The sequence below is a fragment of the Gorilla gorilla genome, chromosome 14 (assembly GCF_029281585.2).
Source record: "Gorilla gorilla gorilla isolate KB3781 chromosome 14, NHGRI_mGorGor1-v2.1_pri, whole genome shotgun sequence".
In the NCBI taxonomy this organism is placed as follows: Eukaryota; Metazoa; Chordata; class Mammalia; order Primates; family Hominidae; genus Gorilla; species Gorilla gorilla.
In genome coordinates this window covers 45,082,219-45,096,115 of record NC_073238.2, presented here as the reverse complement: position 1 = coordinate 45,096,115, position 13,897 = coordinate 45,082,219, and the positions used below count along the sequence as shown (strand labels likewise).

The 13,897-nt window shown below is 46.2% G+C and overlaps 1 protein-coding gene across 1 annotated transcript in view; it reads right to left on the bottom strand.

Moving 5' to 3' along the window:
* Positions 1–654: 654 nt before the first annotated feature.
* Positions 655–13,897, bottom strand: part of ALOX5AP (arachidonate 5-lipoxygenase activating protein) — a 50,681-nt gene continuing 37,438 nt past the window's right edge. Inside the window, exons 4-6 of the mRNA XM_004054335.4 lie at positions 12,935–13,005; positions 9,053–9,134; positions 655–1,132 (exon numbers count right to left, since the gene is read on the bottom strand). Of these exons, the coding sequence (XP_004054383.1) occupies positions 970–1,132; positions 9,053–9,134; positions 12,935–13,005 (316 nt within the window). The 3' untranslated portion in view covers positions 655–969. The remainder of the gene's footprint in view (positions 1,133–9,052; positions 9,135–12,934; positions 13,006–13,897) is intronic.

Genomic DNA, 13,897 nt, shown 5'->3' with positions numbered 1-13,897 from the left:
CAGTTAGCGATTCATAAACTCATTCATTCATTTATTCATTGGTTTGCCAATATTTGGGGGCACGTATGATGGTCCTCACATTATCTTAGGTTCCCACAGGGAATTACAGAACATTTTAAACTGTATAACATGGAAGTGCTGGGCACGATGCTAGCATATGAAGATACCAACCTAATTCACATGGCTGTGTGAAGAGGGATGGATGTCATAAAAGATCTTCAAGTAATTTTTCCAGAAGCCAGATGTGTATTTTTTTAAATTTGAGATGGAGTCTCACTCTGTTGCCCAAGCTGGAGTGCAGTGGCATGATCTTGGCTCACTGCAACCTCTACCTCCTGGGTTCAAGCAATTCTCCTGCCTCAACCTCCCAAGTAGCTGGGATTATAAGCATCCGCCACCATACCTGGCTAATTTTTGTATTTTTAGTACAGACAGGGTTTCACCATATTGGCCAGGCTGGTCTTAATTCCTGACCTCAAATGATCCACCTGCCTCGGCCTCCCAAAGTGCTGGGATTACAGGTATGAGCCACCACACCTGGCCAGGATGTGTATTTTTCATATTATCATTTAGTTTGAGGAAAACAAACTAGTCGTTTTTGGGTATAGAGATAAATCCCCCAAAAGCCATTAACAAAACCCCTCAACTATCAGCTTAAAACATGTCTCCGCATTTTATTTTAAGAAAACACAAACCTGGTCACAAAACATCTTCAGAGAACAGGATAAGTGAAGAAACAAACAAAATGCATGGGAATAGCAAATTTGGGGCCACAGTCATGTTCAAGGGGCGGAGCTGACATGACATCATTTTGTTCCCGGAAAAGCAAGGTTAACTCAAGCTGTGAAGCCCAGTTGGCCAATAGATTTACAGCCATCTAAAGAAGAGCAAAATGCTCTCAAGAGCTGAATTATGATGACTTGTAGGTATTGATTAGATGAGAACACCAACCCCATATTCAGCAGAGAGTTAGGGAATGAGAAGTAGAGGGGAGATGGTGGTGGAGATCGTCTTTATGTAGTTTTCAAAGTCACTTCCGAAAAAGAAGATGAGGTAATAGTTGAATATGCCAGCAACGGACATGAGGAACAGGAAGAGTATGATGCGTTTCCCAAATATGTAGCCAGGGGTGCTGGAAGAGAAGGAAAAAGAAAACTGTAGATGCAGTGCGAATGACACCAATTTCACACACACAAAAATGTTACCCCTTTTAGATATATGGGGTTTAAATTATAGCTCCCTTGACTCAACAATGCTCCATTTTCCCATTTAGTTCATTTGAAGGGTAGAAGTGCCTCAGCTATTACTAGTCATTGAACTTATTTCAAACCCGAGTGAATAGAGCCTAGACCTCAAAACCCATTACCACGAGGGCTCTGCTGTACCCGCCCCTCTGTGCTCTCATGATTTCCTTAACTCCAGAGCTCCTTGATGGCCTGAAGATGGCAGGTTCTGTTGACCATTGGGCATCCTCACTGAGCATTAGGACCATTAAGACCCTCTCTGCAGCTGCCCCTAACGACAGACACGTGTGTAATGCAGGACTGTGTTAGAAGTGAAGTTTAAATGAGCCGATAAAACCGGTGGAATCTGAAAGGTGCTTCGGCATCTGAGGGCTCATTCTATTCTCCTGAGGCTGACTGGAATAATTCATGTCTACATTCATGAGACCTGGGCACCCAGCAATGGGAGACAGGCCCTTGCATTTTTGAGTGGAGGGAGAGACTTGGTTTTTGTTGTTATTGTTGTTGTTTGTTTCTTTGTTTTTGAGATAGAGTCTCACTCTGTAGCCCAAGCTGGAGTGCAGTGGTGCAATCTCGGCTCACTGCAACCTCTGTCTTCTGGGCTTAAGTGATTCTCATGCCTCAGCCTCCCAAGTAGCTGCAACTACAGGCGCGCGCCACCACTCCCAGCTAACTTTTTGTGTTTTAGTAGAGATGAGGTTTCGTCATGTTAGCCAGGCTGGTCTTGAACTCCTGAGCTCAGGCAATCCACTCACCTCGGCCTCCCAAAGTGCTGGGATTATAGGCATAAACCACCATGCATAGCGGAGACATGTTTTAATACACTCTATCCTTCTCTCCAAGGCACTAAATCCTAAACTGCATCCCCCAGTGAGATGTGACCTCCTAATGGCATGCAGAGGCCACCCTGTTTCTGCCCTCCCTCTGCAGAGCCCTCCTCTGACTGCCTCCATGGCTGGCCCATCTGAGAGGTGCTAACAGGTTGGGAAAGTCCAAATGACTCAGGAGGATTGTTAGTAAAGATCCCGGGAAGGCATCTGTAGGCAATCAGGACCGCACAACAAGATGAGCCAGCTCAGCCCAACAGCTAACTTCGTACTGCCAAGTGCCATTTCCTGCCATAATCAGAGAGCAGCATTTGGCATCCACAGGTTTAATATTAGAAATCTTATCAATTTGAAAGGCACCCCGTATGCTGATAATATAACTCATAATTTTTATTTTTCTTTTCTTTTTTTTTTTTTTTTTTGAGACTGAGTCAAGCTCTATTGCCCAGCTGGAGTGCAGTGGCACGATCTCAGATCACTGCAACCTCTGCCTCCCGGGTTCAAGTGATTTTCCTGCCTCAGCATCCTGAGTAGCTGGGATTACAGGCACCTGCCACCACACCTGGCTAATTTTTGTATTTTTGGTAGAGACGGGGTTTCACCATGTTGGCCAGGCTGGTCTCGAACTCCTGACCTCAGGTGATCTGCCCACCTCGGCCTCCCAAAGTGCTGGGATTACAGGCGTGAGCCACCACGCCCAGCCAACTCATAATTTTTCTACAGCAGGAGTCTGAAAGTCACTCAGCCATTATGTATCAAGCTCCTTGCTACTCAAAGTATGGTCCGTGGACCAGCAGCATCAGCCCCCACACTGGAAACTTGTCAGAAATGGGAAATCTCAGGTCCCTCTGGAACCTAATGAATCAGAATCTGCATTTTAACAAGCTCCCTGTGGGACCCACTCACATCAGAAAAGCACTGCTAGCTGACACCAGCCCTGTTCCTTGGCCAGCTTCATTCTCTCCCTGTTTTCCTGTTCACAGTCATGTTCATGAGATAAGACATCCTAACTAGCTCCTTAAGGGGGAAAATAAACATCCCAAAAGAGGGTGTTGTGGGCTGAATTAGGTCCCTTCCAAAATTCATATGTTGAATCCTTACCCTCAGTTCCTCAGAATGGGACTGTATTTGGAGACAGGGTGTTTAAAGAGATAATTAAGGTAAAATGAACTCATATGGGTGGATCCTCATCCAGTATGACTGGGGTCTTATAAGAAGGGGAGATTTGGACACAGACATGCTCAGTGAGGTGATGATGTGAAGACACAGGTAGAAGGTGGCACTCTACAAGCCAAGGAGAGAGGCTGCAGGAGAAACCAACCCTGCCCACACTTTGATCTTGGACTTCTAGCCTCTAGGACTGTGAGAGAATAAATTATGTGGTTTGAGCCCCCCAGGCTGTAGTGCTTTGTTATGGCAGCGCCAGCAGATGAGTACAGAGTCACCTGCTAGTGCTGGTAAGGGAATTGAAAATAAAATAAAGAAGTCCAAGTAAGGGATATTTTTTAGCCAGAGAATAGAGGGTTCAGATAAATTAAATTGTGAAAAGTCAAATATCGTGGTGGCTCAGATTTATCACACGAATGAGGCCACCATATGCTCATTATAGAAACAAGAAAAAGTGATTTGCGAAGCTGTTTTACACTCAAGATAAAACCGAAGTGAAAAATGAAATGGCAGCGCCTCCTGATGAAATAGTGATGCTCTTCTATTCAGGTAGGATTTTTTCCAAGGTCTCAGGGCATGTGGCCCTCGCAGCATAGGACTAGGGTGCTTTAACTCTTCCCAGGCTGTGCACAGGGTGTGGAAGATAAGAGCTCAGCCTCCTGCTCCCTTGTCTGCAGGGCTCAGGGAATGTGACCCCAGGCCAGGCACATCATTAGCTGCACCTTTAAGTCTCTGAAGTTTGGAGATGGGGCCACAGCTGTGGCAAGTGAGCATGGTGGGCAGATACCGAACCTGACCCAGGCTCAAGCAAAGCTGCGGAGAACCTGAAATGCTGTGAGCAGGGAAGGAAGACCTTGGGGGCCTAGACAGGGCACACCAGGGTCATTAGCCCTTGAACAAGGAGGACATCTCTTTCATGTTTCTATTTTTTTTTCATACCAACCACAGAAGACTCACTAATCTTTCATTGTTTCTAAAAGTTGGTACATAATCCTAAATGAGTGAGGAAGGTCAGAATTAAATTATTAAGCATCTATCGGTGCCAGGTATTGTATACCCATGACTTCCTTTAATTCTCACAGCCATCCTATGGGGGCATTTTGTAAACCTATTTTCCATCTAGGCAAACAGAAAAGAGAGGTTGCATGATTTGCCTCAGGTCCCACAGCCAGCAAGAGGCAACACAGGAGTTCAGACCTGCATGTGTGAGGCCAGAGTCCTGTGCTTTGCACCGCAGGGTAAAGGACGCCTTCAGACTTTGGAGACCAGGATTTGGTTATTAGTTTTGAAACAGCTGTGCCCTCCACAGGCAGCATAAAACTTACATGAAAACACAAAAGCATCCTGCTAAACAATTCCCATCTCAAAGGTGCTAACCACTTCTAGGATGAGGCGCCGTAGTGTGGGAGATGGGGGCGCCCAGGCATCCAGAGCCCTGAGTTCCACCCAGGCATCATGGGTGGCTCATGCCCATAATCCCAGCACTTTGGGAGACCGAGGCTGGCAGATTGCTTGAGTTCAGGAGTTCGAGACCACCCCAGCTCAGCTCTCTGTGGCCCCCCGCCAGTCACCCCCCCTCCTCCACTTCCCACCCCAGGTTCTTTATGTGCACAAAATATGAGGTAGGAACAGAAAACATTACAGTCCCTTCTCGTTTTAAAAATCTGTTCTTTTCAGAATTTAGGGAAGTGTCATTTTAAGCCTGGTGACCTCTAAAGAGAATAAAAATTGTAAGCTCTGTGAGGACAAGATATTTCTCCTCTGCCCACCCACAAATCTCCAATAAATCAGGACCTCCGCAAATATTTCTGAAATGAATGAATCGTTTCTCAGAAAAGAGAAGTGAACAGCCTTCAGCGATTCCCAGACTCCAGTGTGTGTAAGAATCACCTAAAGAATGTGTTATCTGAGAATGCAGAATCATCTGAGAATGCAAATTCTCAGGCTTCCTCTGGCAGAGATTCTGATTCATAAGTCTGGGATGGGGCCCAGGAATCTGTATCTTTAATAAGCACCCCAGATGATTCTAATACTGTTGTTTGGTGGGTTTTGCTTTTAGAAACAGCAGCCTTGATATCCATCTATGCTCCCCGGCCTTCCAAAAAAAGAATGTTTCTCCTCAAACTCTGGTGAAGTAACACCATACTCCACACTTGGAGGGGCCCACAGACTCTAAAACATTGATGCTGAGGAGGAGAAATGACAACGAGGAATCAGTCTTCTTGCTTTTTGAGAACTAGGTCTATGATTATTTTGGTAAGTTGAATATATTTGGTCTTGCAATGTGCCCCTGGCTCTAGGAGACACCTTGGGTCTCCTTGGGGACAAAGACTCCGTCATGTTCACTGTTACTCCTTCAGCAACTGACCTGGTACCTGGCACAGAGCAGGTAGCAAATATCTACTGAATCAGTGTTGAGTGAATGAGGAGTGAGTGAGCAACTCAGGAGGAGGAGGAGTGGGGTAACCTGAGTTCATTGGCCGCAAGAGTTGGCAGTCATTGCCCACCCACCATTGAGCTGAGAACTTCAAATTGCCAAGAGGATCAGTGGGAGCCCCAACAGAGGACAGGACTCCACGGGATAGGAAGAGGGAGCAACCTAGTGCCCGCTAGGGAAGGTAGGTAATAAAAGACCAAGAGTCAGTTGCTACTTGGTGCCAGGTGCCATTGAGTTCAGGCCCAGGTAATAGCTTAAATGAACGGGGAAGAAACCAAGATTCAGGCTGGGCATCATGGGTGGCTTATGCCTATACTCCCAGTACTTTGGGAGGCCGGGGCTGGCAGCTTGCTTGAGTTCAGCAGTTCGAGACCAGCCTGGCCAACATAGCTAAACCCTATCTCTACTAAAAATACAAAAAATTAGCTGGGTGTGGTAGTGCACACCTGTAGTCTCAGCTACTCAAGAGGCTGAGGTATAAGAATCACTTGAACCTGGGAAGAGGTGGAGGTTGCAGTGAGCCAAGATCAGGCCACTGCACTCCAGTTTGGGTGACAGAGCAAGACTATGTAAGGTGAGGTGAGATGAGGTGATGTGAAGGGAGGGAAGGGAAGGGAAGGGGAAAAGAGAAGAGAAAAAAGAAAAGAAGAGAAAAGAAACGAAACCAAGATTCATCCTTCACTGCTGGGTAGTAACTGCTACAGGTGAACTAAACAGGATAGAGGAAGGGGTCAGAGAGAGTAGGATGAAGGGCTGAAAATAAGAGCCAGAAACTTCTAGAGGGCATTAAAAAGGGAGCCGCCAAATCCTCGCAGGGCAGCCTGAAGCCTGAAGGAAGAAGCTCAGACTGGGGCATACATTATGGAATGTCTTCCCTACCCACTGGATCAAAGATGACACTGAACTTCCTAAGCGGACAGGGCTGGAGCAACTTCTGGAAAGGGGCAACGGACCATCTGGGGTTCAAGAGAGAAATTCCGGGGGAAGGATCTCATCGAGCAATTCCTCCTCGGTTGGTGAGGTCAAGAACTAAAGCAGGTCCCAAGAGCATTAGGTGTCTGCAGAGTCCAAGTGTGACATAGCCTAGGAACAGAAGAGGGGCCTGGGGAGGAGATGGGCCCAACTGAAGAAGATCTCAGCAAGTAGCTTCTGGACAGCAGGGTTGAAAATCTCCTTGCATTCAACCATAAAGCCCCTCTGGCTTGCATCTATATCAGGCCGTATTTTGGTCTAGATTAGGCTTAGACATTTATTCTAGTATCCATTACTTCTACTGATGACAGCTGCTCAGAGTGGTTGTGTTAAGCAGTATCTGTGTTAAGAAGGATTCTGAGGCCAGGTTTGGTCTCTGCAAGAAAGAGCACCATGATTCATCAGTAATGCCTACCACGGCCAGAGGGGAGGAGAAGGGGATCCAGAACCCGCGCAGATGGCGGGTTATGGGGCTGGCAGGATCTTCTTCTTATCATCTAAAGAGGGAGACCAGGGAGGGACACAAGAAGGCAGGCCATTTATATTTCAATGAGGTCTGAAGAAATCTACTATTTTAAAGATTTCTTGTAAATCAATCTCCTATTGTTTATTTTTGCCACCTCTGTTCATTCCCTAATAGGAATCAGTTAGTAAAGCCTTTAAAGTTAAAAGGACATGTGGGTAGGTGGACAAATTTTGTCATGTTCTGCAGATGGTCTCAGAATTAAAGCAGCTGTAGGATCTCAAGCAAGTGGTGACAGATGAAGAGAGGAGCAGTGACTGAGCCACATCCCTGGGACTTTGCAGGGGGTAAGATAGGGCTGCATAGGGAGCCAGGCAAAAGAGAAGACCCTCTTATTTCATTGCTAGACATTCCACCCCCACTCTTAACGAGGTAATCACATGGGAAAAGGCATGATAGAGGTTTTCCAGGGCAAAAGAGAATAAAGAATATCATTTAGGGCAGTGTTGATAAGAATAGGAGAGATAATGGAATTGTGGTTTTAGAGGATAAATAAGAATGCCACTAGAGAGGAATAAAGAAAGAGATGGCACAGGGAAGGATCTGCTGAAAGAACAGTCATTCTTTTTCCAGCTGCAGCCCGGCTCACGGTCTAACCCCGTCAAGTCCTTGAGCTTCACAGGCTCTCAGGTTTTCCAGATATAGCGCTTTCACCCGCTGACCTCCCTAGGATGTCACTGCCTTTATCACTACTGAAGGATGCTATCTAATCATAGAGCCCATTAGCCACTAGAGAGGGGTGCTATTGTAAAAGACAGAGCGGCTGTGAACACAAGGAAGGAAAATGGTGTGGAAGGCTGGGGTCAGCACCTGGGGCAGCAGCCTCACAGAACGTGTTCCTGGCACCTGAAACCATACTAGTGCATTAGGAATTGCAATCTCTAAGGAGCTGATGGCATACTCTAATGCCGACATTTCTTCTGTAAGTATTAGCATGTATTTTACTAAAATCTAGATTTCCTAGTCCAGATGTCAGGAAGGTACTGTGCTGCTTTGGGGCTTTCTGTCTGGCAACATCTATAAACAATGCAATGGTGATGCTAGTCAGTTTCACAGTCTCGTGTCTGCATCTTTTTTTTTTTTTTTTTTTTTTTGAGATGGAGTTTGGCTTTTGTTGCCCAGGCTGGAGTGCAGTGGCGCAATCTCGGCTCACTGCAACCTCTGCCTCCTGGGTTCAAGCGATTCTCCAGCCTCAGCCTATAGAGTAGCTGGGATTACAGGCGCCCACCACCATGCCTGGCTAATGTATTGTATATTTTTTAGTAGAGACGGGGTTTCACCATGTTGGCCAGGCTGGTCTCAAACTCCTGACCTCAGGTGATCCACCCACCTCAGCCTCCCAAAGTGCTGGGATTATAGGCGTGAGCCGCCGCACCCTGCTGTCATGTCTGCATCTTACTGCATCTTATTTTCCCAACATTCTTTCTTCTGGTCCCTGGAAGATATGTTCCTCAGGACAACTTATCACAAGGTGCAAGCTTTAGTTCTCATTTCTCTAGACAAACAATGAAACATTTCACTCTCAGGAGGCCTGGGAACCCAGACCTAAAAAGTCATTCCAGTGCCAGACTCTGCAGGGCGGGAGTGCAGGGTGTGGGGCTGCGAGGCACGTGCAGCAAACAGCACTGAAGCATCCTTTGAAAGCCAGCACCATGCGGAGGAATTGCTTAATGAGAAAACTGGGCAAGTCCCCCCAGCTGTATTTTCAGAGCCTTCAAAGCTCAGGGAGAGAAGGATCAGAGGTCCTAGTCAGCCTTCCCCCTCCCACTCAAGGGGATGCTACGGAGCCGTGAATCTAGTCAAATACTGTTTTGAATTATCACTCTTCCTGCTCAAAAATCAGGAATCGCTCCACAGTTCTTTAGTAGTCCCAGTTACCTACCTCTGCGTTCTCTCTCCTAGGTAACCGACAAAGTACTTTTGTCTCACAAACAAGTACATCAGTCCAGCAAAGGCAGCAGGAACTAAGTGGAGAAATGAAAACACCTGTGTCAGTTTCGTAGCCACCAAAACATGCTGTTAGCCCAATTAGGCAATCAACATTGGTCACAAAATCTAGCAGAGGACACACGCACTTCAGAAAAAGAGCCCAAGGGCTAGAGGAAACCTGAGAACCTTCCTAATACTGGTAACGACCTTATGCCGGCATCATGGCATTGTTTACAACAAACTTGTCCAACCCGGAGCCTGAGGGTCGCACGTGGCCCAGGATGGCTTTGAATACAGCCCAACACAAATTCATAAACTTTCTTAAAAATATGAGATTTTTTTTGCAACTTTTTTTCTTTAGCTCATCAGCTATCGATAGGGTTAGTGTATTTTATGTGTGGCCCAAGACAACGCTTCTTCCAGTGTGGCTCAGGGAACCCAAAAGACTGGACACTCCTGGTTTCCAAGGTATTTGCATATCTATCATCTAACCTGAGTCCTTTCACCATAACTAGTACCCACATTTCTATTTCCAGATGTGGAAACATGGGTTCAGGTGGTCAACCAGGCTTGCATAAGGCTGTCAGCTCGTAAAAGGGGGCAGAGGGTAGGGCTTAAACCCCAAACCCAGCTCTGAAACTGGTTCTCTTAAAAGTACACCCTTCACCCCTGAGCCTCCCCACAGCGCAATGTTTAACCTTTCTTGAACTAACAGCTACCATTTAGAAAAGAAGGACATTCCCTCTGCATTCTAGCCTTTTGGGAAGGAGATTCCCTCTGCGTTCTAGCCTTTTGGGAAGGAGATTCCCTCTGCGTTCTAGCCTTTTGGGAAGGAGATTCCCTCTGCGTTCTAGCTTTTTGGGGAACTGCCAAGAGCAGCACCCCAATAACTATGAAGTCCTGAAGGCTTGGAGCTGGGAGTTAACTAAGCTGGAACTAGTGTTATCTAGAGCTACAGATATAAAAGCAATTTAAACATTTCCGCCATTGAGGGAATACTTTTCACCTGCCACAGTGCTCCTGGCATTTTGGGAACTTGAGTCTCCAATCCTCCCAGCTCTCTGGTAAGGAGTGTATTACTGTCACCATTTGACAGACGAGGAAATTTAGGCTCAGGCCAGAAGAGCCTAAGACAGACGAGGACATCTGTCTTTTTCCTAGATCATCTCTGAGCCTGGCATAGTGCCTGGCACATAGGGGTGTTCAAAATAATATTTGTCAAATGAATGAAAATAAGTCAGGCCAGTGAAGGCGTGGAATTTGAAACCAGGTCTTTCTGATTTCAAAATTTTATCACCACCACCCGCATTATCAATAATAACATTTATTGCGCTTCAGATGTTAGGCGGAATCATATGAAATGCTATTTTTGTAGGTCATAAATAGCCAGATATTGGCAGTTTTACATGGCTCAATCTGATATATGCCAAGCACTGTGTCAGGAGCTTTATACATATTATTTCACTCACCATAGGAATGCTATTAGCGAGACCATGGTCCTGTTTTACAATAAGGAAACTGAGGCTTGGAAAAGCTGAGTAACAGCCTGGAGTCACACACCAGCAATGAGAATCCTTGGATTTGCCTCCAATCAGCCACTCCCCAAAACCCATTTCTTTCCACAATTCCTCCTGCCTTCCAAAATACTATTGTTATCTGGCAGATAAGAAAATCAAAGCAAAAGAGAAACTGTGAACTTCAGCTTTCTCTCTTTTTTTGAGACGGAGTTTCACTCTTGTTGCCCAGGCTGGAGTGCAATGGTGCTATCTTGGCTCACCGCAACCTCCGCCTCCCAGGTTTAAGTGATTCTCCTGCCTCAGCCTCCTGAGTAGCTGGCATTACAGGCATGCACCACCACGCCCAGCTAATTTTGTATTTTTAGTAGAGACAGGGTTTCTCCATGTTGGTCAGGCTGGTGTTGAACTCCCGACCTCAAGTGACCTGCCTGCCTCGGCCTCCCAAAGTGCTGGGATTACAGGCATGAGCCACTGTGCCCGGTCCATGCTATTCTCTAAAAATCACAAAGCTGTCACAATCACGATTTGCCTTGGGCAAAGTTTTTCCTATGTTGTACCATCTGAATGATTCTGCTCCAACTTACTGGTCCATTTTTCTTTCAATGGGAACCCAATTGAACATGAGCTAACAGAGATTATGGGTGGAAAATGGCCACACTCATACCCCTGTGCAAGGAAGGTGAGTGCCTCCTGCAGGGAAGTGGGCTGCTGGCACCAGGAGGGTACAAATCCAGCCCCTAAAATTCTGATGTTCGTTCAAGCCACTTGTTCCTCTGGGACTTGAGCTTCTGCTCTATAAAGTCAGGGATTTGCACTAGAATTATCTTTGGGTTTCCTTCCTGCTAAAAAAAATTCTACAGTCTACTTTATTCATAAGAAATGACGATTATCAACCAAGGTTTACTGATGCTTTTGTCTGCTGGCAATGACAAAGCTTGTTTTGACAAGAAATACATATTTCCAGGGCTACGAAACACCTTCAAACTCCCATTGTATTTATCTAGCTACAGCAAGTCCGCATTCATCTAGATCAAGCATCATCTAAGACATAAAAAGAACCATAACTCCTAGTAAGAGCATAGTTTGACTTGATTTTTCAAGTAATGCGAGACATGTTCCCTATTTAACTCAAGATAGAAAATAGGAAATAAATGGTGAGCTTACTGACAGCCTTCTCAGCACAGAAGGAGTGCCACGTGGTGTCCCTTAAGTGGTTTCTGCTGCCGCCTCACCTCTGCTCTCTATCACTGAACTTAGTTCTTTTCCCGTATGGTGCTTCCCACCCTTGTCATTGTCTTCATTCACTGACTTCTGTGGTCCATCTTGCCAGCTGGCCTGTGCCTCACCGCCAGGTGACCTCTAGAAGCTACTCTTTATTTATCACTGTATATCTAGGCACAGGGCTTGGCACAGAGTAGCTCTTCAATATATATTTATTATGTAAATGAATAAAGTAAGAGGATCTTTGTGAAAAATCCAGAATTTTAAGTCAAAAGACCCAGGCACTCATTCTGCCTGTGTTATTCACCAGCTGAGTAGCTGTAAGCAAGTTACTTTATCTCCCTGAGTCAAAGTATCCTGAAAGGTAATAAGGGACATAAAATCCACTCTATCTACTTTACAGAGCGGGGAGACAATAATAAGTCTTAAACAGTTCATCATGGGACTGAGTGTGGCCTTTCTGCCTGTGCCCTCCAGGGCCACAGAAGCTGGCCAGTTCATGCCGATCTGCCACCAGGCACAGTGCCAGGCGTGGCCCCGAAAGGGGACCAAAAGTATGACTGATTTCCACTCAATGTTAAATCAACTCTGGAAGTTGATTTGTCTTTCCAACTTGCTCAAGTCAAGCCTGTGGGCTGCTGATAACTGTGGAAGGGCTGGGGATGTGGCATCCAGCCCGTGGCTCGGTGGAAACATGCCTGAAGGAGGGCCACCACACTGGAAGCTTATTAGCAGAAGAGCCAAGTGACAGTGGTCCCAAAATAGATCCCTCAGGCACTCTCATTTATAATGCCCTTGTATCTGAACTAACACTGCTTAAGGATTCTGAGTCACATTTAGCCTTAAACCACCCTTGTCAGCACAGCAGCTCTCAACCAGCCACCAGGGAGCAAGCATTAGCAATGCATCATCACACGCGCTCTGCACGGGTGCAGAGCATGCCTGAAACACAGCCTCCCGAGGGCTCTCACCTCTCCGGGGCTTCACAGATGGGAGCCAGAGGTCAGGCAAAGTCCTTTCAACAAAAAGCCTACCCTTTGAACCTCCTTGAGATGCACTTTATAGAAGGAGAATGAACAAAGGGAAGTCTGAGTTACCTTGGCTGCAAAGTAGCCCCGCAGACCAGAGCACAGCGAGGAAAGTGGGGTACGCATCTACACAGTTCTGGCTGCAGAATAAATAAACAAGGAGAAAAACAATCAGAGACCAAGTTAGTGCAATGTGGTCTGAAAATTACCTGAAAGTTGAAGTTAATAATCACCATCGTGCATGAAACATAAATCCCATTCGTAATTCCACTTACATCTACCCAATAAGATGGGGCAGCCAGCTGCCACCTGGGAAACAAACAATGGTATAAAGCAAACACATGTTCATAATCCATTAACTCTGTTCCTACGGTGATGCATAAGGGAGACTTGGTTTCTTGATGTATTCCTCTGGCAGGGTTCCTGTTCCTGGCGGTGCCCCTGCGCTTCTTGGAATTGAAGAGTGAGCAATGCAGACAGAGGATGTGGCCACACTGGCATGGGGGTGGTCGGGGAGAAGAGCCCAACTAAGGAAACTTTTCTATCAGATCCACAAATCAGCCCAGGTCTGCAAGCCAGGCTGAGCAAAGAAGGGTGATCTTCAAGTGTTAAAGACACCAAAGTCAACTCAAAAAAGCTGGTGCTCAGAAAGTTAGCTTACTAAGAGGGTGATCACTGTATGCTGGGCACAGTCCTCACTCCCTGGAGAGTTCTCACTCTACCGTGGATGTTTTGCACCCTTCCTCTCTTTTTAACTCACCATATTCCTGTGAGTTCACATGATAACTGTATGAGTTTCCTCTTGCTGCTGTAACAAGTGGCCACAAACTGAGTGGCTTAAAACAACACGCCTTGTAATCCCAGCAATTTGGGAGGCTGAGGCAGGCAGATCACAAGGTCAGGAGTTCAAGACCAGCCTGGCCAACATGGTGAAACCCTGTCTCTACTAAAAACACAAAAAATAGCTAGGTGTGGTGGCAAGCACCTGTAATCCCAGCTACTCAGGAGGCTGAGGCAGGAGAATCACTTGAA